At 38.2% G+C, this 25,367-nt stretch overlaps 1 protein-coding gene and 1 non-coding gene across 2 annotated transcripts in view; both read right to left on the bottom strand.

The window, feature by feature from the left end:
- The window catches only part of POLA1 (DNA polymerase alpha 1, catalytic subunit), a 208,113-nt gene that overhangs the window by 164,475 nt on the left and 18,271 nt on the right, over positions 1–25,367 (bottom strand). Inside the window, exons 13-26 of the mRNA XM_075174683.1 lie at positions 21,830–21,904; positions 20,426–20,564; positions 17,272–17,429; positions 15,849–15,933; positions 15,000–15,061; positions 14,173–14,262; positions 12,436–12,552; positions 11,383–11,558; positions 10,856–10,985; positions 10,406–10,525; positions 9,168–9,264; positions 8,508–8,632; positions 7,286–7,435; positions 6,936–7,058 (exon numbers count right to left, since the gene is read on the bottom strand). Of these exons, the coding sequence (XP_075030784.1) occupies positions 6,936–7,058; positions 7,286–7,435; positions 8,508–8,632; positions 9,168–9,264; positions 10,406–10,525; positions 10,856–10,985; positions 11,383–11,558; positions 12,436–12,552; positions 14,173–14,262; positions 15,000–15,061; positions 15,849–15,933; positions 17,272–17,429; positions 20,426–20,564; positions 21,830–21,904 (1,647 nt within the window). The remainder of the gene's footprint in view (positions 1–6,935; positions 7,059–7,285; positions 7,436–8,507; positions 8,633–9,167; positions 9,265–10,405; positions 10,526–10,855; positions 10,986–11,382; positions 11,559–12,435; positions 12,553–14,172; positions 14,263–14,999; positions 15,062–15,848; positions 15,934–17,271; positions 17,430–20,425; positions 20,565–21,829; positions 21,905–25,367) is intronic.
- On the bottom strand, positions 8,782–8,912 carry LOC142078120 (small Cajal body-specific RNA 24). The gene has a single exon (XR_012672130.1).

Below are 25,367 nucleotides of genomic sequence, written 5' to 3' on the forward strand. Positions count from 1 at the left end.
CTTTAAATTTTCTTCTCCAGACTGAAGAAACCCAGCTCTCAGCCTCTCCCTACATGTAAGAGTAGGATCATCACCACCCTTAAATCAGTACCTGCAAACAGTATATCCAGTAGGCTCAAATGAGTATTCATCCAAGAGTATAAAGAATAGATCATGTAATTGTGGATGGAGCAAAAATACAGCCTGTTGCGTAACACTGAGCTTTTGTACAGTCGGCAACATTCCCAGGAAAATTTTGATTATGAGATTCAAGGTGTCATATCTTTGAAGGACAGTATGAATATTTATTTAAGTCTCGTGGGAGACAGACACTTCAGTTAGATCATTTTTGTATAGTCTTAGGAGTAGTGCTTGAAAAGGAATTTTTTTTTCCCCCTAATTTGAAGTCTCTTGTATTTTGAAAACTTTATTACCATCTAGGTATCCAAACCCATGGTTTCTAGAATAGGCCAACATCCAATTTAAGATAAATGCATTGATGCAAATGAGTGAGGCAATAACAACTTCTGTTAAGTCTCAAAAACCGAAATATTTTATGGCAAGCTACTAATGAACTAAGAAAATGCATACTACGAAGACTTGCAGTGCTAACAAATATACAGGCTGGTGAAAAACATTAAGACAACAGTTAGCATTTGTATTCTTCCAACCTTAACAGTGGGTACTGAAAAATGAATTTGTTTGAAATCAGAACCTAAGCAGTTTACAAATGGTGGTGTGATGTTGCAAAAGCTCTCACCTTCGTGGTGAAGCTCCTGTGCTTCTATATCTCCCTTTTATGAGGCATCTCTATGCCAGTATCTGAAGAGTAAAACCACAAAACCATCTCTGTCTTTTGAATCGCATAATCCCTACAGTATTCTAGATAGGATTAAAGGATTTCTTCAGTTATTGTAAAACTGAAGCATAGCATGCAGGATTCAAGTGCATTCCCCAATATTTTACTGCACACCTGAGAGTCTTTCCTGTTACCACCGGATGTGCACAGACATTTCTACCTCTCCTGATCCTGAGGCATCAGCCCTCTACCCAACACACATGGCTTCTACAAAGGGACATACTGTTACATTTCAGATACGGAGAATGTGCCAGAGACCTTGCTCTTTAAGGTCTCCCAGTACCCTGGTTTTCAGTTTTTCCACAATTTTGGGTGAGGAATATCTTGTTGTTCCCTACTCAGCCAGATTAAGATAAGAATCAAGGATAATCTGTGTCTTTTGGCAAGATAGGGACAAAATACAAGGAAATCGTAAGAAAAAACAAAACTACAGAAGGAAAACAACAAACAAACAAAACCCCACGTGTTCGTCTGATTAACACTAGCCCTACAGTTTGAGTTGGGTGTGAGGTGAAAATAAGCTGGTCATGCCTGACCCCTTATATCTCATACTGGGTCTGCCCCCACTTCCCAACCTCCTCCTTTCTACTGGCTCTAAGAGCATGCAGCGAGTCATTGAGTCATTGATCCAGCAAAAATCAATTTGGTTTTCCTCCAGAGTTAGTTTTCAACTCAGATCACCAGGCTGATCCAACTCACCATGGGGCCACGCAATTGCTATAACCCATCCACAGAAATCAGTAGTCAGGAAGTGAGAGGTACCACACCTCTCATGATAGCACAATCTTAAAATAAGCAGTCACAAAAAAGAAAGTTTCTCTATTCATCTGACTTGCTGTACAATAAATCTGAATTGATCAATCTTCCTAAACATTTCTCCGTGAATATCCATTAAATAAAAACTTTCTGTCCAGTGAAAAAAAACCCACACCACCCAAAATAAAATAATTTTTTTTTCTCCAGACTAATTTCTTCCTCACCCAAAATATTCTGGCCATTCTTCTTAATTGAAATGTTTCATTTCCTCTCCTTGGAGATGCAAAAGTCTTTATCAGACCAGATGTCATCTCATGCACTTGACTAACAATAATAATATTTCATTTCAACGAATGTTAAGATGTTCCATAATTTCTCTACTACTTGGTACTCAGTTTGCATCTTCAGATTGTAAGCAGCCTCTCCTTTGAAATGTCTATTCTAACTCATTTTGGATATTAGCATGCAGTATAACATATATAGCTTTTTCACTGGCTCACAATTGCATACATAATGATAAATTTACCAACAGTGACAACTGGTTTGACCCAACATTTTTCATTTAGGGACACTGCAACAATTTAGCACTATTTCTCGTAAGATTTCAGTTTGCCATTTTTATATTTAAAAGCAATTAAGAAACTCTTTGCCTAGCCTTTTGCCATCAAGTTCCATGTCTTCCAAAAATGTTATATTGATGTTGTATTCCCTGTTTAAATACAGACAGCATGCTTATATGAGACTTTCCCTTCTTTAACAATCCCCTTTCTCCCATACTACAACATGGAAGAAACCAGGAGTCTGACAATTGCCCCATTCACATGACAGCTCTTGCAGACTGTATAACCAATGCTTTAGGTGCAATTAAGAGAAAGTAGCTGATGATCAATTTCCCTGTATGAACAAGACTTTAAAAAAAAAATTGTAAAAAAAGAGATGCCTGCATTTCTTACAGAATACAGTTACAATAGACGGCCATTAACCTGCTTACCTACCCTTGCTTAATTTTTTTAAAATGAGCTCATCTTTATCCACTTCATCTTTCTCCTCCCTCATCCATTCTTTTCCCAGACTGCAGCAATAACATGCTTTTATTCTTTCCTTTTGACTGCCAGGGCCTTAAACTAATTATTAATTGAGAATGTATCTAAAGGATCTGAATGAGAAAGTTGGAATTAACCCAATTGCCTCTTTACTCCTTTTATTTTGCGTACTGTAACACTAGATCTACCTGTTAGTACTGCTGAAAATGGCAAATGTGTTATTTTCCTTTCAAAAGCAAGTTTTCTACCTGCTTGGGCAAAAATATGCAACAATGAAATACAACATGGCAAAAAGCAAATACCTGGAAAGGCTTTGAGTGACAGCCATTAGCAACCAAGCTGCCTACAGATAAAATTCCCTCAACAACTTTGCTGTCCTGTAAGAAAATCCTGCAGCAGAGGGCATCCTGCGTTTGGGAAATCAGACAACTGACACTTCATCAAAAGACTTGTCCTTTAAAGAGGCTAGAAAGGCATGACCTTACACTGCCTGCTAGTGCAGAGCTGGCTGGTTGTACACCACCGACTCATCTTGTTTCCAGTTGTTAAATTACATTAAAGGACAGCTAAAAATATATTAAATATTTTCCTATTACTTTTCCATGCAAGCAACTGCTGTAGTTACAAGAGCACTGTCCAAGCAAACGCTTAGTAACACGGGGGGGCAGGGGGAAGGTCCAGGAATCCTTCTAACACATTCCAGATCAATAATGTAACATTTGGATTGCAAATGCAGAAAGACTTTTTTAAAAATCTGTTGTAAGAACAAGAACTGATGCATTTCTAATGATCAAAACAGAAAAACATTTACATTTTCCAAAAAGGTCAAACAGATCTGAGCTATAGTTTTAAATCCCTCCCACCCCAAACTTTTGCCCTTTTTTTCCCCTTCCAAAATACACCGGAACTTAGCCAGTCTACCTGTGATATACAATACACTAAATTCTGACAAATTCATACTGATGTGCCCCATCTTCTCTGCTAGAGAGTACTCACAACTGAAAAAAACGAACAAGGAAGACCCTCACCGTCAACGTGTAGAACACTTTGTGACAAAACCGAAAGTCTTAATTGATTAACGATCTCAAGGTCTCTATCGCCATCTAGTGAAAACTCACTACCATTACTACACTATCCACATAAATTACACCTCGTTCACTGGAACGACACACGCTAACCTCTCTGCGGGATCCAGCCCACATACGGCCAGCGTTGTAAGGCTTTGCTACATTTCTACTGCCTGTCTTAAGGTAAATAAAGGCCAAGCACTAGCTCGTGTCTCGCTGAGGCTGACTGAAGACAACTGAGCTCTTATGGATGACACTCTGTCTTAGTACTATGATCTGGCTTTATAAATGGCCTTTCCACATCACATTTAATACTTCTGCCATAAACAAGTTTTTTAAATGGCAATGTGCAATTACAAGGATTTTTAGTCAACGTAAGGAACCCCATGGCAGCTCTTTTAGTGCACTACTTTTAGTGCATTGGCATCGCCAAATCACAAAGAGAAGTTACAGCCCAGGAGCAGAAGTACAAAGCACTCGGCATCAGACACTTGTACCACTCGCTCTTCCTACGGCTTCAGTGGAAGGGTCTTCAGTCACACAATTAGAAAGCAGCCATTTACAAAAGTCATCAAAACTCATTCTCTCTCAGGTACGTTAAAATGTAATGCTACGATGAGCTTCAAGAACTTCTTCAACTTGAAATATATATTTCCCACTTTCAATTATTCTGCTAAGACTTACAATTGAACTGTAATCGTGTTAGTGCAAATATAAAGTTCCGTTTTCATCCCGCACGGTATTTTTCCTGCTTAGACATCTACAAGCCTACCTGCGTTTACTCAGATCCCTTCCACAACAGTAAAAAGAAAAAGGTATCAATTACTGATCGTCAGAAAAGGCCACCTAAATTTAGACCAATAACATTTTTCCATAATAGTTATTTTTTAATTAACCTTTTCATAGAGAGAACCCAAACCTCCTGATACTTAACTTTCACCTCTTTTATATTAGCATTTAGTGGTAAGAGGAAACCTATGAATAGAAAGACTAACATAAACCTTTAAAGTAGTATTTTTCCAGATTAAACATTTGAACTTAAAAAACCCCAGAAAACTCAGGTGTCCGCTTGTGTCATCTTTTATGGCAAAAACTACTACTCAAGAAATAAGGAACTAATAAAGCTGTATCTGTTTATTGACTACCTACCTAAAAATGCAAGTTTTCAGAACAGAGCATATACAGCGTATTTCATTAGAATCTATCATGCTTACACAGAAGCACAAAATGACAAATCATCCTGAAAAATTCTCAAATTGTCAAAAGTTTGTTATCTCCACGGTATCCAGAGTAATGAATACTAATCTACCTCAAAGAACAGGGCAAAAAGATAGTTTTAGCTCTACAGGAGGTGCTGCACTGCATGGAAGAGACCTACCAAGACAGTAATGCCCCACTGAGCTCAGCACTAGTGCTGCCAGATGCAGACTGGCTCCCGCAGACTTTCATCGGTATCTCTGCTGTGCTCCCAGCAGCCCCATTTCACAGAGGAACTTTTAGATCTGCACTGGGTACAACACACTTTCAGGCAACACTGTGCCATGGTATTAAGTTTTTCCCCAAACTCAGAGCAGCAACAAAACTGGAGATTCAAAGTGCAAAGGCTTGGCGGAAGCAAGCCCAGGTCTAGCACCACCAGAATTTAAGAGGCAAGAAATTCTTTCCAACCAAAAATCAATTATGTAAGAGAAAGTGTCTCAAATTGCTCCCTAGCACATCCTGTACCACCTATTTAGGATTCTCCCATTCCACCATCACTTTGGAACATAATGCAGGAACACCAGAATTGCATGCACCATTATCTCATAACTGGTAAGTCACAGACAATTGAGAATAAACTGTATGTGCAAACAAAAAGTATTTTGCCCCCTTAACAGAAGCCAAAAGCTCAAGTATCCATACAATACCCAGTTTGTGACAGGTGCTCCATATGACTAATGCAGATCATAAAAAACCCAAAAAGTCAAATTCATGACTTGTAAAATACTGCTAGAAAATATAAAGCTATGGTACTCAGCTGCTTTTCATGCCAACCTTGTAGATAAATACATCAGAATCTTAGAACAACAACAAAAAAAAAGATACCACTTCCTTAAAGGAAATATTAACTTTTGCATTCACATGGAGCATAGTGCATTTACAGTTATCAAACCTCGAAATTATTTCCTAGTTAAACATGTGTGTAAGGTTAAACATACTGGTTACATAAACTGGGAGCACAGCAAACGTGGGGTTGTCTCTAGAGGACTGTTTAGATGGGAAGACTTTTAAAAACCAAGATGTGTTATCAGAAACAAAATGCCCCCATGCACATCAGCTGGGGGTTATACATGGACCTTCAGTGCACTGGGTAATCCACAGCAAGGAGAGCTGAGCCCTCACGTCGCAGGGAGTACGTGCCTCGAAACACAGATGTGAACTCATCCATCTCCCTGCTCAACTAAAAGGTTGACCAGCCATCCTGTCATGTCTGTTCCTGGCACCTTTGCAGATTCCTGCTTGGTATTCTCTTCTATAGAGAACTAATACGAAGCATCATGAAAAAAAGTATTTTAAGACACTATATCAGTGGTATATTTTGATCTTTAATGATTATTTTTCCCACTGGGACCAAACTGATGTGGTCTGCATTCAGCTGCCATCCTAATCAACAGCAAGAGTAGTTTTGCCTTAAAATAAAATCTGGCCTCTTGAGGCTAATGCAAAGCTTCATTTTAAGGAACAAACAAGAAGTGTCTGAAAATATGGCCCTGACACATAATCCATTGTCACCATGTGATGAATTAGCCCTGTCACAAACTTTAGGGTTTCAAGAACTCAACGTACCAGGGCACAGGACAGCCTGGCCAAAGCCAAGCTCATCCAAAGCTTAAGCACACCACCGAATCAAAGACTAACCCATCAAGCAGAACTGGAAATTCATGGAAAATGTGAAAGCAGCCTTGATCTTTTCGTCGCCATAATCTGGCCCACTGAAACTAAGCAGTTTAATTCAAAATAAGGCTCTAGCTAGAGCTTCAACTTGTCATACTTTTTGAGACATTTACCTGATTCTTTTCCAGACACCAGTTTCTTTTTTTTTTCCAACTTCTGCAGTACAAGAACGATAAAAACTACAGTTCTGAAACCAAAAGCAGGTTTGAAAACAAGACCATTCTCCTGTTCAATGAAAAAGGAGGTGGCTTAAATTCACCCTTTTTAGATGTGTGTATAACCTGTTTAATGACTTACCTCTCTCCCTTTATGTGTCACCAAAGCAGCCAAAGGCTTGGCATAGAATCTGCTGTAGGAAAATCCCAGGCAGCCATACATACTGTTAGCGGTGAGTTTCAAAGCTTTCTGTCTGATATCATACTGAAAAGAAACATAACCAGCAAAAATGATACAACCATAGCCAACAGAGAACAGAACTTAATGTTCACAATTACATTCACAGCTTTTTATATAGTCTGCAGCAATGATGGGCTACAAGTAAAGCACATTACAATCACTGCTCACTACTAATCATCCCTATTCTGCAAGGCTGATCAGGGCACTTAAGGGGAGCGGGAGGAAAATCAAAGGAGTTCTATAAAACACACCTGTAAATAAAGGTCAGGATTTAAATCTGGCTGTTTCATTAATTGCTTAACTTGGCGCCTTCTCTCCACCAGTTTCCTGATTTCCTTAGGCAAAACTCCCATTTCCAGAGATGGGTCCGGAAGCTCTGGGATTTCTTCCTCTTCTTCAACCTGTCAAATGATCACCACTGCTTATCATTCTTTTGCTTGAAGATTAGATTTGAATGTGTTAAGTGAAAAGCATGGGGGGAAAAAAACACAAACCACACAGCTTGTATCTATTCCTGCAAAGCACCCAAAGCACAGTTTAGAACAAGCATGAGAAGTTTTTTGTGGTATTTAATTATATTACTTAGTCTCTGTCGGGGGACAGGGACTAAGCCTGTCTCTGTCTGGGAGAAACCCAAGAGAGACATGGACCAATAGCAGGAAGATTTTTTTTTTTTTTAATGTAAGTGTGTGTATTTTATATATATGTATGTTATATATGTGCATATATAAGTAAATCCAGATAAATAAAACACACACACTCTCTCTCTCTCTCTCTCTCTTAGGTATATATAGATAGATATAAAAATATAAAGAAAAGCACATACACAAGCGATTCTTTCCGTGCTAAAAAAAAAAAAAAATCAATCCTTTTTTTATTATCACATAAGTATTTTTGGTGTTCAGAACTATGAAATGGAGCACATGCTCTGTGGAACTGATACTTTGAATAAGGTAACTGACAAAAGAGAAACTGACAATAACAACAGAATGAAAACTCCACCCCAAGCAATTCTTGATTATAGCAAAACAACCACCTAACAAAAGCACATATTCTTCTTGTTAGTATAACCGAATAAATGGTTGCTCAGCAAAAATGGAAAGAAATTTCAAGCACAATGAAAGAGACAGAAGTATACAAAGAAAGGGCAACAGAGACACAATGAGGTTGGCAAGTTTAGTAAAGAAGTCTGGGAAGAACTATAACAAGAAAGGACACCAAAACCTGATTAAATATCATACCGTGATAGAAATCAAAATGAGCTGCATTACTGAAAGGAAGATGACATATAACGTTCAAAAAGTCCCAAACCAAAGCTTACTATGATGCATCTTTAAACAAGAATCACTTTTTTTTAAGTGTGAGAGTAGGAAAAAAACAGTGAAAAAGAACAGTTTCTTAAAAAGCTGATTCACAGAAAACACACTGAAGTTAAGACAGTATAACTTAAGTCACAAGTTAAAGCACACAAACCTCTGCCCTTTTCTGTGCTTCTGATGACAGTCGCTGCACTGTGGTAAAGCAAATGTTAAACTCCTGGATAATCGATGGGTACAAGCTGTTGAAGTCGAGAAGCAAAATAAACTTGTCATAAAAACCTAAAACAGAGTTTAAAACAAAAGTCATAATTACTCGGTCTCCCTAAGGACTTCATCCAACTCCACAATTAATATTTAAGTGACGGGAATACATTGTACCACACTTCCCTTAAAGCAGCTGTTGAGATGCACCAATACCCATTATAGAAAGCTGTCAGAAGTGGAACGATCCAACCCCATTAACTCACCAGAGTTGAACAGATAGCTTCTGTGTTACTATAGGACACTTGTACAGTTTTCCCCACATAGAGGAGAAACTGAAAGAAAACTCACGTGTCCATCAGAAAATTATACACAGATACACAGTTCCTAATTCCTTGCAAGACCATAATCTTCTCACAAAAAGATAAGGAAAAAATGTCCCAAGAATAAGTAATTCCACAATCAATGTTGGGAATTTTCTTGTATGCAACAACCCAACCCACCACACCAAACTCCCACAAGATACATAGATGGCACTCATTGCAATCTATCTGCATTAATATAACCTACCTGTCTTTAACTTCATAGAAGAAAGAAAATTGCCACATCTTACCGACTTTGGGATCCAAGACTAAGCCCCCAGCATACGCTGCTTTCTTTTTCCCTATCTTTGACTTATTCTGATCTTCAAAATCTTCATCTTCATCCACCTACATTTGGCATTTAAAAAAGTCATTATCTAGTCTCCAAGATTTCTGTACTGTTGGAAGAGTTATTTTTGGCAAATCAAATATGAAATTGGGAGCCAGTGCAGAGAGTTCCTTTTAAAATACATGCAAAACATGGTGTTTTCATCACGATCCTTATTAAAGCTCTCTAGATATCAAAATAGCATTGAAACCAACTCCTATAGGAACAAATGGCTAACAAGAAATTACAAAGACCTTAAGGAATTATCATCATTCAACATAGCACTAGTATGCATTTTCTGGATGGCTGTAAAAGTCAACACTAGGAAAAAAATGAACTCATGACCCAGAGTAGTATTATGGCCCAATTAAAATGTAGTTTTTGGAAATACAATGGTGGGGCTTTAATGAAACAAATAAAAACACTATTACTGACCTAAAGAGGATTTTGCTATTTGTTTTGGTGTAGTAAGAATTTTTCTCCCAGTTGTCCAATGCTATTCTGAATCATTTAAAATTCCAGCACTGCTTTGATGCAACAATACAATCAACGGAACTTACTGCTTTGGAATTTGCTGTTGAACTTATTTAAAAGTAAAACTAAAAAGCAAAATGTAGTGAAACAGAAATACATTCTCAAATTTTATTTTGTTTATTAACAAACACATAGATGTTTCTATAAACATATTTACACTGCTATTATCCAAAGGAATTTTTTTTTTTTAATACCCTTGGATATTTTATCCACATTCTCAAATCACCCACCTTACAAATTATACTTGAAATACTGTTCATCAGCAAAATAATTGTAGGGCAAATGTGCATCTATTAAGCAACACAGACTATCATCTTCTTTACTCTTTCCCTACACAGCCAAGTATTTAGCTTATTTCAATTTTAAACTAAAAGAGCAACTGAGTTTCCATAGATCTGTGATACAATGGAAAAGGTGTTACACTGTCCCTTTAAGCCACACATTTCTCCATTACAAGCTCACCAAAAAAAAATATTTTGCATTAAGCATAAGCTGTAACATTAAGTACATCTAAAACTAGCTATGTTTGGGTTTTCCGTGCTCTCGCAGAACAGTAATACGCAAAAGACAGAAGAATGTTTTTTTCTTTTTAATAAAAATTCTTGGAAAGAGAAAAACTGGACCCACCAGCTTCTGCAGAGGCTTTTTAAAAACTTGTTTGTCCGGCACTATGTAGTCTTTTTCATGAAATGCATGAAGCAGCAAGAACTCGTTACGTTCAGATCGTCCACCCATCATTGTCCTTGACTATAGAGAGGGGCGAAAAAAGAATTCAAAGCAAAGCACAGAAAACACTGACATACAAAAATAGACTAAGCAACATCCTTCAATTATTTGTAAGTTCACCTAGCGTTACTATTATTCTGTATCAACACCATACACAAAACTCAAATGCGGTATTTTTATGGAAGTTTTATGTTATTACTTGAGTAGATCATCAAACTCTCACACTTGTCACAGAAAAGAACTTACAGCATCATATATTCTCAATCAGTGTTTACAAATTAAAACTAGCAAATCAAACACAGAAAACATGTTTTTGTGGGACAATGAGGGGGGGAAGTAATAAAAATGTACCATGACATTCCCAGAGATGTTTGTTATTTGAAGGGCCAGTGGCAGAACATTCAGCTCACACATGATCTGGAGAATGAACTTGGCATCTGTCCAGGTGTTTTCCAGCATGAACACTAAGTGAGGAGAATCACTGGGAAAAAGAAGGGGGACGGCCTAGTAAAGTAAAATCAGCTCCCTTTGTACTTTGCAGTAGTTTAGACCTATATTATGTATGGAACACATAGCACACCAGTGTTGAATTATATAGCAGGCTCTTTTAATTGAAAAGAAACCCCCGAAACTCAACTACTAACATATCTAAACCAATGCTCTCACAAATCAATTTTCTTCGCACATAATAAGCCATCACCCACCAGTAGCTTGAAACATTACAGAATACTGTTAAGATAATATTTTACTTTTCAAATACCAGTATGCTAAGTCAGCATCTCCATGACAAATCAAATAAGCAAACATGAAATTGTAGAGTGGGAAACTAGCTCCTCTACTTTCCAGCAAAGGATTAAAATCACAAATCAGCAACATACCTGTACATATTTTGAATTTCCTCTGGTAGAATTGTTGTCCTTTCTGTTTTCAAAATCTGACGGACCAGTTCAGACAAATGGTAACTTTTGCAACGAATTAATTCTTTAGCAGAAATTTCTACATCACAGATCATTCGACCGCAGGCAGCACTCCTTTCAGCAAATCCTCCTCGACCCTTAACCATATCACACAAGGACAGAAAAACCCAAACAAAATGAAATGCACAAACATTAACAATGAACATCTATCCAAAATATATGCTTACAGGACTCAGTCAAGTCAGTTTGTCACTAAATACTCTAATACTCTAAATAGTCTACTAAATACCACTAATACTCAAGCTTTATAATTATGCCCTAAAGGAATCCATGGTATCTTTCAGTATGTGTGGATATTAAAAAGTAGATACTTAACTCTCATTACTAGCTAGATCTTAATTCTTAAACTGTCATGCATTTTTTTTTCCTTAATAATTAGAATAGTCCCAAAAAGAACATGGGTGTGGATTTTGTTTTTCCTCCGAGGATATTTTTTGTACTAACAGCAGGACGAAAAAGTCACAGAACAAACCACACACAAATACTCATCTTGGCCTCTAGGAAGGACCAGAACAGACAGGCAAGAACACGGCCACGTTCAGCACTTCAACGCTTCAAGCCTCACACACAGTCCTCTGAACAAACACATACTAAGAACTACAGAATTACTAACTTAGCAGCTCACTATGGATGATTCACCAATCAATCCAAATTACATTTTCTCATTTTACAGTTATAGCAGACAAAGACTGTTACAGTGAAGACTATTGCAATTAATCTGTCATTACCATCATCTACTTGAGATATGTAAACTAAATTAGCCTAAGTTGAAAATTAGTTTAGCTTATTACTGTAATAAAAGTCATATAAACACTTCTTATTTCTGATCCGGGACACAAGAAATCCAGCATGACCAACAGTCAAAATACATCAATGTCACATTCACAATTCCTCAGCAAAATTAATTCATTTTTAATCACATGCAACATAAAGGGGCTTGAGCAATTTTATTACCCCAAGCTTTGGCATATTGGACCTCCTCAGTCGACCTATCTTGGACCAGTGAGGGACTTTGCACACATTAATTCTTTGAAGCAGCACTTCCAGATCAAATCCATAAATATTATGACCCTTGCAGCAGAAAAAATAACAAAAAAAGGTTACAACAAATGCAAATTGAAAGACTTACATTCACACACTCGGTATTCCTTTGCCCTTTGTGTTTTTTTCCAACTAATTGATGCATTATCTCTCTCATAGAAAGCACTGTTTAAGAGAACGTTCATCAACAGTACTCATTAATCTTAACACTAACATGCTGTTCAGCAGAATACCAAAATCAGCTCTATAACTGGCTCACAGCACACATGATTCAGTTTTATGCTTTGATACCAGAGATTAGGATTTAAAGCTTTCTACAAAAAAACCCAACATTCTTTATACAGTATATAAACTTAGCTACAAGTAATTCCTTTTCTCTCCATCCATGAAAGTCTCAATATTGACATCAAAATAACGTAATTTTTTTCCTTTGATACTACAACAGGCATAGCTGTTAAATCTGGACAGGAAGACCTTGCAACCGATATTTAAGTATCAAAGTACTTCAGCAATATTTGCAAAGTTTAAACAATGCTAAGGATGTTGACGACACCGGTCTGTAACTTCAGCTGAAAGCAAAATGCTACCCTGATGAACAAGAGTCTGCGTGGTCCAGTCACCAGGAACTGCAGGTTCACCGTGTCAGATACATCTGTGTAGTGCAATACTGTGCTACAGAAGAAGCTCCTTAAAACCATCAGCAGGATTACAGCCATAGTAGAGGGGTGCTACCTATATTGATATAGCTTGTTTTTCAGCAGCACTAATTAAACTAGGTGCAAATTAAACTGCACTAACATGGCTGTGCTGTTTTTAGGATCAGAGCTCTCACACCCCTACTACTGACACCCTCAATTTAAAACCATTGGCTGCAGTGTTTCTCCTGATTCCCTCCCAATACCACCAGGAAGCTCAACTCGTCGGGCGAATACCGGATACCAGCCACAGTGAGCTGAAAACATCAGGAATCTGACTGCATCCTATCCCCACCACTTAATTATTCATATTTACTTACCGAAGAATAACAAGTTCTATATAACCAACCTCAGATTTATAACCAATTTCAAATTGACTTCAAAATGTCATTAAATGAAAGTCAGGACTGTACACTAATTAAACATAACAAAAAAAGAAGATGAGTAATTATAATAAATCCTCAGCTGCCAATACAGTAGAAAACGTAAGAATCCTTATTAAAAAACTTTGCTTAGATCCTGTGGATTTGTATAGGTTACCATTTTGATTTACAGCATGCATAGAATCTAAATGGTGATTTAGATTATATGAGCATCTGAACTGAAACACACTCTTAAGTATACCAAGAGTTCCCATTTTTCTAGAAAATCACAAGGGGTTTTTTGTTGTGTTTTGTCTTTCTGAATAAAGAAAAAAATACTTGTTACAGGTACTATGGAAATACTGCCTATTTTAGATACTATGGGAAATAATAGGATGTATAAAATGCTGTCAGGGAAAATTCTGTATCATGTTTGTATCAAAGTATACCTGCTGTCTTACAAGCAAATTCAATTCATAAGGCAGTCTAAGATAAACATTAAAAAAACCTGTAAGGGGACAAAAGAAAAAGAACAAAGCTGACCAACCGACAATATGCTTTAGTTTAACTCTCAAAGTCTCAGAACTACTCACCACCACAACATCTGGGTCAATTTTGTGAATCTTTGCGAGGAAAAATCCCAGCAGTGTTCTCTCTGTTGCAGCAATTTCTATTTTGGCATTCTAAAAGGAGCAAGAGAGCACCTGATTTCAATGACCCAATAAGTTTAAAATGGAAACATCTCCTCTCCCCTACTAGTTACAAGACAATAATGAAGCACCACAGAGTTCTCCCTTTCCTTCTATAATTCAAGGCTTTTTGTTCTCACTCCTATAGACATAGAAAGCTTTTCTCAGAGGCTTTTTTCCATTTTGCTTTTGTATGCAGGTGTCTAGTGATATTTTAAGAGCCTCCTAAGAATCAAGCACACCAGGAAAATGCTCCGTGTGCATCCTTCACTCACAGGCCACACAGAAACAGAGAAAAAATAAAAATATGTTACTTTATTATTCTGTTACCTCTCCCAGTGCCCTTTAGAAAGGATGTCTTCTAAATTTTGACAGACTTTAGTCTCCAAGGAAATAAGAAACAAATTCTCCCAGTTTACTATGAGTACATAGTCAGTTATGAAAACAAATCACAATTTTAACCTCTTTGCAAAACCTTTCCAACTCTCTTGTCTAACACTCCGTCTATTTTATGAGCACAACTAGCAGCAGTACTGAATCACACAGAGCACACACCTCTGTTTTTACAAGCAACACAGAATAAATACCTGGATTTAGGTTTGCAGAGTGGAAAACTAATGAAACAATCATGTCATTCCTTTCAATACTTCTCTTATATAACTTACCCAAAGCAAAATGAAGTTCATATTTTAAAAGGTACTGCAATCAGAAGGCTAACAAAATGAAATTACCTTCCTTTTAATAGCTTCTTTGAAGTCATAAGGAAAAATGCAATCGTTCGGTTTGGAAACAACTGCAAAAGAAATTATATTTGTTCTTACATACATGTTCTTAATTGTACCCTCCCCATAAGCATCCATCCACAACAAAGGGAGCTAAGGAAAACCAAGCCCTAATTCTAAAAAGCTAGCCTTATGTGAATATTTGTCTTTAAGATAACTGACTAATTAATAAAGTATTAAACAATTTTAATCAGTCATATTTGAAGTTATCACTGGAGATTAAAACTATGGTCTATAGCTTCCGAAGAACTTCCTCTCATAAGCATTCAACACTCTTCATCATTTCCGACTGATGTCTGAATCTCAAGGTTTAGCTGATCTTACTATAATGACACTGCTGTGAGAGATTCTTTTTTTCCTAAGAAAACTTGTTTATAAATAAATGTGACATGTTTTTTTTTTAACTCTGTTCAGAAGAACGGAACTGAAAAATAACTAGAGTGACAGTAAATAAATGCTCTAAATTAATGGGTGAAGAAAGTAATCCAAGAGAACACATGATGAAGTAAAACTAAAAAATTATAGGAAACTGTATAGAGCAGGGTTACTTCACATCATCCCAAATTGAGATTTTTTTCAATAAAGTCTTCAATAAAAAGTCAGTAACCAGTGAAGTTAAAAGTAGGGAGAAAAGCCTGCCTGGGAGCTGAAATTTTGTCATCTACCTGTTCTAAGCCATTATTGGTCGAGTGACAGAAGGAAGTAAAAAAACCAACCAACCAAACCCAAAAACACAACAACAAAAGAAAAACTCCAAAGGAATTCTTTTTCTACTCATAAACTGTTCCAAGTACATACCACAGAAGTGAGTCTGAAAAGGAGGCTGAGGTGGAGCCTTATCCAAAGGAAATTTCTGATGAATCAGAGCTGCAACAGCCACAATCTATACCACGGAGATACAGAACACACAACTTCATAAACATGACTACTATCAATACCCATTTCTTCCCTCCTTTTTTTTTTTTTTTTTAAGTTTTCTCATCTTTTTTCTCTTGTTTGTACAAAAGATCTTTTTAAAATGAATTCCAACTATAAGTAGTCAAAAAGAAGAAAAGTTATCAATTGATCTCAAGTAAAATAAAGCAGAACTTACTCCTAAATTATTATCTTAGAAATTTGAGAGGAAAAATAATTCATTTTGGAAAACTCTGCTTTTATCAAATTTTGTTCTAAATCTGAACAGACCCCACAATTTAAAGGATTCCCTATGAAGTGCAGGGGAGATGTGAGCAGGGCAGGACATGTAGAAGCCTTGCCTCTGGAAGGGCTGCCCCTGAGCAAGCAGTCAAGACTGCCAAGAAGCCAAGAGGTTTTAGCATTTAGAAGCTATTAGCTTTACTGATGCTTCTGCTTGCTTTGCTGGCAGGATGTCCTGACTCCCCAGACACTGGTCAGAAAAATCCAACAGAAGACAAAGCAGACAGGCTTTAGAAACATCTTCGCAAGCAGAGTTCTTGGTACCCGGCGATGTCTCATTACGTTGGCTAGAAACCAGGAATTTTCCATACTCCCCGCAAAAAAATTTTAACTTTACCAAGAGGACTAATTCTGCTTGAAAAATTTGTCAGCCTAATTTTTCTTCCATTCAATTAGCCAGAAACAACTATCCTATCCTATTAGTGAATACTAAATCTCTTCCTAAGCTAGGGAGACTTATGTTAAAAAACAGATAAACATGCCTAACTACACATTGTGGTCTGCAGTCCACAGCTGAGAGTGGCCACCTACATCTCTCCTCCTTTCTGAGAAAAGGAGAGATCTCACAGCAGAATAGTAGGTGCTGTAAGATTTAGACCAAATTCTCATTCTATTTCAAAATGAGTTTTATCAGCAGAAAAAAAACAGTCATTTTACCTAGAACCTCTGATTAGCTCTACCAAAAAAAAAAAAAAATAGTAATCCATTAACAGCAGTTCTGGGACAGTTTCATTTTAACTCTTACGTACAACAGACAAAATACAAGGCTTGAAAAAACACGTAGGATCCGCTGTCACAGTAAATATTTTCACCAAACAGGCCCCCTGAACCCACAGTTCCCATGCTGGTGAGACCCCAGTAAAAATTTCTTTGGAAAGCCCGCAACACAGAAAGTTTATTCAACAGTAAATATATTTGGTCATGTTTTATCAGGTGAAGTTCTTCCAAGCCTTAGAAAATTTTTAGTATATGCCAAAGAATGAAACCAAACCAAACCAAACCAAAATGAGAGCAGATTGCTTACGTCATTCTGGTGAGTCTTTGGGTTCTGAGCGGTCTTCATGCTGAGGGACATGACCACAAGGGGAGGAGGAGGAGAAAGATCTTTCATCACGTTCACCAAGCCCGGCTTCATGGCCACAGCCTCCACCTTGCACCAGCTGACTGATTGATTTGAAGTCTCTGAGGAAACAACACGAACCACCTTCATTCGTCTGGGAACCACAGGTAAGGCTGCTCTAACGGCACTGTTGCACAGAGCACGTCCTTTTAACATTTTGCCCTTGTGCGATAGTCCAAGATCCAGACTAATCCTGCCCAATTTTTGGTAACTCTCTGGGCCCTGACTGCCCAGTCAGAAGCCTAGTCACACCAGGGGCTCTTTAACACCAAAGAAGAGAGGGAAGATTTGTATTGAGGCCCGGAAGATGTGTAATGCAAAAATATACTTCAGGCAGCTTTATACAGAGCCATAGTAGAGACAGGTATAAACCAAGTGAGCATAACTCCACCTAAATTAATATACTATTAGACTTTTAGCGTCTAATCCTGTAGTCAGTCCAAAGGGAGAAGGCTTCATAAAAATTAAATTAATACAAGTGAAAATTTCATTTACACAGGAATTTCTTAAACACTACAGAAAAGGCAGCCAGAATGCTAAACAAAAGAATTTTGATCAAATGAGAAATAGGACTGACTGAAATGCACTGGATAATTCATTTAGATATAGTGCTTCAGAAACACGATTATGGAAATAAGGAGATGGGGGATGACATAAAAAGAGAGTTCATCCTACCCTAGTAGTATAAGCTATCCTAAAATGTAAGGGAGGCCACAGAAAGCTATTTAGGCATAAATTGTACAAGAGCTAAAAAATTATATAGATGGATGGGGGCGGTGGGGGGAAGACATGTTCACAACCCATTATCATTTGAATATTTTGGTCTGTAATTCTTCACTTGCTTTAAAAAAAAGTGATCATTCACAAAAGATGCTGCTGAAGTAACTCACTACACGCAGTTAGAAGGAAGCAGAGGTTATATTTCTGAGGGATTAACCTTTTGAAGACCGCTGCTAGTAGACCTGGTTATCTTACTCCCCGCAAAATTATTTGACCCCTCTCTGGAAACCCACATATTTTACCTTTTCTATTTTTCCTTGCTCTAAATGCAAACAGGTAACTGACTAAAATATTTTCATTTATAAAACATTGATGATCTCTCCAAAGGAAGACAGGTTATCAATTGCTTAACACCTTTTTCCTTTGATCTCCAATATCTCAACAACCAGAGCTTCAACTAGCACTCTATAGAGCAGTCTCCAAAGTGGGCTGCGTGAACCCCAGGGGGTGTATAAGACAATCCATTGGGGTGTGGGGAAAAAGTATTTTTTGTATCATTAATAAATAAAATACATACTTTTAAAAGTATTTATTTCACATACCTCATCCTTTTTTAATTTCTATTTTTATGTTTATTTTATAATGTACATAATATATTAGTACAGTAGTACATGTATATAATTTATAAATAAATAAATATCTATATATTGGGGGTACATGTTCAATTTTTTACTGATGGGGTGCACAATCTAACAAGTTTGGAGACTGCTGCTCTAGAAAAGCTCTGGTGCCATCTATCACTGATACTCAAACTGCAAAGGCGGCTTCATTATGAATAGTGATGACAGTTTTTGGAGAAGTTGTACAAGTTTGATCAAATGGTTTGAGACTCACTTATTCTAAACCTTCCAGGTATACTTCTTATCCCTGAGACCCTCTATGGAAAGTGTGGAAGGAAAGCTACACAAGAAAGCAAGAACCTTCTGGTAAACTAGACACACATACACAAAAATCAGCTTTGGGGCACAAAATCCAGTGCAATGACTACAGAAGTTTGCATAAATATAACCAGCCAGCTTAATAGACAGTTTTCAAAAGAGTGGGCATGCCACAGTTTTGAAATGAGCAATTCTGATATCAAGATACGAACTCTCTCTCGAACCTGAAGGCTGTAATGGAGATAAGGGAATGGGAAAAAAAGAGTTCCCTTAGTTTACCATTTAACTCTGGGCTGGAATCAGTAGCTGAGCTCAGGCAAGGTGGTCTCAGGGGAGATAATGCACATCAGCATTAAGAACAACTGAATGTTGCCTGAGCTGTTAGTTATCATTGCCATAACATTTGTCATACTGGATATGAGGAACAAAACAGCTCTGGACTCTTTTCAGGTGAAGAAAGAAAATGCCAAAGAAATACGAGGTCAATTCTTGGGCAAAAAGTGCAGATTAAAAACCACTCTTAGGCTTTTAAAAATCGGTGCCAGGAAGTACACTGATGCTTGCCAGTGTCTGGTGGAAAACCCATCAGAGCTAATCCGTCTTTTGGCAGCCAGGGATCTGTCTTGTCTATTCCAGCTCAAAATCCTTACTGGTATCAGCTTTGCCAGTGACTGAGCGAGGTGCTGAAGCAGAAAATCCTCCTGGTGTCAGCATTCAATACTATCAATTCTATATTCGAAGTGCCCCAAGGAGATTGCACTAATAGATGTAGCTTTTGTCCAGTATGATCAACTTCCCTACGTTCTTGGGAATACGCAGCACAAAATGAATAAAGGGCTCTAACCAAGCCAAAATACGGCAGCATAACCACCTGTAAGTGGTGCATGCCACTCATGAGACGGAAAGGATTTCAAACTAAAAAAAGCTCCACACCATAAACTTTTCTAAATGCCAGAAAAAAAACCTAACACACAAACAAAAAAGCCATCTAGCAGCAGTTTGTTGTTAAAAAGATACATTTGCAGAAAAACCACAAATCTTAAGTTATCAAGAGAAGAAAGAGGAATGAATTTCTAGGAAACTAACTTTAACTCAGTATATGTGGCTTTAGAGTATGCACCAAAGAGTAGCTGCTAGGCACTGCATAGTTCCCTCTCGCTGCCATTCAAAGTCATAATCTCACCTGTACAGTGTGCAACTTTATATGGATAGAGCTCTCACTCAAAAAAAGGAAGCATAAGTTACAATTTGTACTGGATAATGAAAATTACACAGACAAATTGCAAAGTTAATTTACCAAATGATAATTTATCAGTACAATTTAAATTTCCCCTCCTCCCCCGATCTATAACTATGTGTGTTTTCCAGCAACCAAGTATTTCATATGCAAACCACCATACGTGGATTTTTTATTTCCAGCCAGCATGGTCCTTTGATCTTCCTACTCATCAAGAGAAGTTCCAGGCTAGAGGTATTAGTTCCAAATACATGTGAAAATGTTTGTCCTTTCAGATCTTGGGGAAGCCGAGGGCATTCAGCCTAACAAGTAACAGAAAGCAGTGAGTCATTTCACGCCACAGAAATCTTCAAGGTTGACACACTATATTCAGACAGCACCTTAACAAAACTACACAATACCTGAAATCACTGTAACTTCCCACAAGCAAGGCCTTAACCCATAATACCTTACAGTAATTGAAGAAATTACACTATTGACTCAACTTAAATAGGTGCATAACAAAATCAGGACAGTAAGGTAAAAATGCACTCAAGCAAAAGTTCTTCACCCATACTGGATGTAAGAAAGAAATATTATCATCAGCCAAGACTACAACAATGTTCAATGACCATTTTAATACAGAAACTGCTCATGTTGTAAACTTAATTAGATCGTTACAGCTTTAATCTTGTCTGTCATATAAAGACTGGATAAAGTGTTTCTGCACAGCTAAAGAAAAATTTGAGATACATAGCAAATCTCTATGGGATGCTGCGTTTCCACCTAGAACTAGTATAAAAAAATTGGTTTAAAAAGGCATTATTTCGGCAACTGACCAAATAGGTTCAAGACTGCTGAGTCTCATACATTTGAAACCAAATGTAGTATTTTTCCTAATTAAGAATAGCTACTGATGTTCACATGGGAATTTTTTTCATCTTTGCTGCTCAATTTTACAGCTCTTCAACAAAAGTCTTTCTCACCCATATGCAAGAGCCATATAACCAGAGATAGCAGCTATATTTTGGACATGGATTCAACAAAACATTTAAGGATACTAAGTAATTTAAAACATCTTACAGAACTTCGGGCCCTGATCCAGTACAGTTAAAGGGTTGTTTGATTAGTTGATTCATGGCAAGGTGATAAAAAATAAAGTGGGATAATTGGGAATATAGATTGTTGTAATTCAATAAGCAAGTTATAACCGGGGGAGAAGGTGGGAGGAATGCAGTAGTTGTAGGAAGTATTTTTTCCCCTCATGCTTTATTTACACAAATAGAGCTAATGCTAACAAACCAACATGTTATAGGTTACCTGGTAATGAACTGTTTTTGTTAAGGACTAAACAACATACAAATGATAACAAAAAAAGCCACAAGCTTAGGTATCAACCTCCTTTTTTTTTTTTTTTTTTTAATTACAAGACAATGAGCAACTAACTACACACCGCAACAGAGGTACAGCCACTAGCGACTAAAGATCAAATCCTGTAATTTTTTTTTTTTTTTTTAAAGTAAAATCATAGAATTCTTCATTAGGAAAAAAGCAGGTTATGGTCTTTGATCAGATTAATTATACTCACCGAGTATTTAACTTCTAAGTATTCAGATTTTGCTGGAACATCCGGGATCTCAAAAGCATAATATTTTTCCACTTTCTATATAAAACAAATATATTATTTTTTCAGTATCTCCCAACTGAATATTCATTCTGTCCAGTAAGAAAGCTAACGAAATAAAGGCCAGCCAAAACATACATCTCAAATATCATGGGCTTGATCATGTATTACCAATTCTGCCATTCATTATAACCATCTAAAGATAGTAAGAATGTTTAAGTACGTGTATTTAATCTCTTTAGGTTTTCTTAGCATGAAGAGTTTCTACAGAATTGAGAATTACAAGTATACTAACCATTACAAAACAAAAAACATACAAACTTAATAGCTAAGGAAACTCAGAAACATTCTGTAAATTCAGACTTCAGACATACTCATGAGAATTGGTGGTTTCAGACCACCGCAAAATCACAAAATGGCTGAGATGGAAAGGCATCTCCAGAGATTGTCTAGTCCAGCTGCCTGCTCAGAGCTGGGTGAACTAGAGTGGTTTGCTCAGGGCCCTCTCCAGTCAGGTTTTGAATATCCCCAAGGATGGAGACTCCACATCCTCTCCGGGCAACCTGTGCCAGTGCCTGACCTCCCTTAGAGTAAAAAAGTGTTTTATGTTCTGATAAATTTCATGTGTTTCAAATGGTATCTATTGCTTTTGTCCTCCGTTAGGCACCAATGAGAAGAGTCTACCAGAGCCGTCTCTACTCCTGCCCATCAGATGTTTATACACAATGATAAGATTTGCACCACCAATTCTTCACCCCGAACCTTCTCTTCTCCAGGTCTCTCAGCCTCTCCTCACATGACAGATGCTCCAGGCCCTGTACTTATGTTTGTGGCCCTGTGCTGGACTTGCTCCAGGATGTGCACATCTTTCTCATACTGGGGAGCTCAGCTGAACGCAGCACTCCACATGCGTCTCACCAGGGCTGCATAAGGGGGAAGGATCACCTCCCTTGAACCTGCTGGCAGTGCTCTGCCCCATGCAGCCCAGCCCGTCTTTGCTGCAAGGGTACCTTGTTGTCTAACTTCACGTCTACCAGGATGACCAGGTCCTTCCCTCCAAAGCTGCTTTCCAGCCAGTCAGCCACCATCATCTACTGGTGCCTGAAGTTATTCAAGCCCTGGTGCAGGAATTGTTATTTCCCTTTGTTGAACTTGATGAGATTCCTGTAGGTCACGAGACATCTCCAGCCTGTCGAGGTCCCTCTGAACAGCAGCACACCCATCTGGTACGTCAGCCGCTCCTCCTGGTTTCGTACTGTCTGCAGACTTGCTGAGTGTGCGCCCTGCGCCATCATCCAAGTCATTAACACAGACGCTGAGCAGGACTGACCCAGTATCAACCCCTGGGGTACGCCGTTAGGGACTGGCCTCACCTGGACTTTGTTGATCACAACCTTGGAGGCCAGCGGTGCAACCAGTTTTCAGTCCACCTCGCTGTCCACTTACCTAGCCCATACTTCATCAGTCTGTCTTTGAGGATGCTAGGGGAGACAGTGTTGAAAGCCCTACTAAAGTCAAGATAAACAACAGCCACTGCTCTCCCCTTGTCCACCAAGCCATTCATCTCTTCACAGAAGGCTACCAACTGGTGAAGCATGATTTCCTCTTTGTAAATCCACGCTGAACACTCCCAAGCCCCTTCTTGTGCTTTGTGTGTCTGGAAAACAGTTGTTTTCACAATTAGTTGCTCCATCACCTTTTCCCAGGGCTTGAGGTGAGGCTGACCAGCCTCTAGTTCCCTGGAATCTCCTCCTCCTTGCCCATCTTGAGGATAGCTTTGACATTTGTTTTCTTCCATGACATTGGCCAGCTCCCTCCGCACTTATGTGTGCATCCCATCAGGTCCCATGCACCTGTGTCTGTCCAGTTTGTTTAAATGTTCCCTAACCTGATCCTCCTCCACCAAGGACAAGTATTCTTTGCTTCAGGCTTTCCTTCTGGTCTCTTGGGGTCAGGGATTGCTGAAGGCTGAACTTAGCAGTAAAGACCAAGGCGAAGAAGACATTGAGTATCTCAGCCTTTTCCATGTCCTTTGTCACCACATCCCCTGTCCCTTTCAGCAGCAGGCCCACATTTTCCCCTAGTCCTCCTGTACCTATAGAAGCCTTTCCTATTGCTCTTTGCCTCCCTCACCAGATTCAACTCCAGGTGGGCTTTGGCTTTCCCTTTTCCACCAAGATGTCACCTCCATTATTCTGCCCTCTAATCCTAATCCATATGCCCCTGACCGGCTCTTTGCCCATCCATAGGCAGGGCTCCATGCATTCCCATTGCTCTGACACGTAAAAGAGACTCCCCCTCCTCGCCATCCCAGCCTGTCCTTAACCACGTCCTATCCCACCACGTGTCTGTGATCCCAATGAGATCGTAGCCCTGTAACTGCACACAGTTCCTGCTTTTATACTGCATGCTTTAGTGTACCGGCACTTCAGAGAGGCACCCAAGAGAGCTGATTTCCCAACCATCTGCCAGCTGTTTACTTTATTACATGCTTAGGACAGAATCATTTCTATGACAGTATTGTATTTTTCATTTTGAGTGACCTGGGTTTTTCTAGAAAGTAGTCAAGTTTGTTTACGTATCTCTAACAAAGACAGTTAAAGCAGTCTCAAGTTCAGTACAACTTTACCAGAAGTTAAGTATCACTTCTGCTTTCTTCAAGGACAATAATGATTTTCCACAACATGCACAGCTTGTCAGTTTCTAAGAATAACTACCTTCATTTTCCGAATAATTACAATATCCTGCACAACAACACTATGGTACCTGCTGAAATGCCATGCTCTACCCTGTAGTATGTATGCTCTGCCCTTTAATACTTCACAAACCGTCTGCACCACTGTCATATATTATTGTTATTATGTTATGCCATAACTACGCTAGAACGTTACTATTACTACAAGAATTCCTAGAGGCCCCTCAAATTAAAAGGGGCGCATTATACATAGAATCAGCATAATATACCACTAGAGTAAGTTTAGTAAGAAAAAACAAAGTCACCATAAATTGGAATAAAATTTACAAATAAATAAAAATGCACAGTTAGGTAAACTCAAACTTATTTGGTTTTGGGGTTCGGTGGTTGGTTTTTTTTCCCTTAAATTAATAGCATCAGCAATAGCTCCCTCAGAGCACTACAATGAGCAGTTAAGCTTGCTACTTCTCACAACGCTGCAGTTTTAAGCTGCAAAGCCTGGGTAGGAGAGGAGAGGAGAGGGCCCTCTGCTATAAATAGGAAGAAGGCAAATCCAGAAACAACTATGGCATCAACAGCTACATGGAAGCAGAAAAGAATAATATATCTATGTACAAGAGCACCACTATGAAGTCAGAACAGCATTATAAATTAGCATGCAAATGTAGATCCGAATTGTTGAGCCAAAGCAGACCTCACACTAGCAATACATCATAGCTGTAACATAACAGATGGCAATGCACTGCTTTTAGCAGTATATTACTGGTGCCCCCCCCCCTTTTTTTTTTAACTTAAAAAAAGCCTCTC

The sequence above is a fragment of the Calonectris borealis genome, chromosome 1 (genome assembly GCF_964195595.1).
Source record: "Calonectris borealis chromosome 1, bCalBor7.hap1.2, whole genome shotgun sequence".
Classification (NCBI taxonomy): Eukaryota; Metazoa; Chordata; class Aves; order Procellariiformes; family Procellariidae; genus Calonectris; species Calonectris borealis.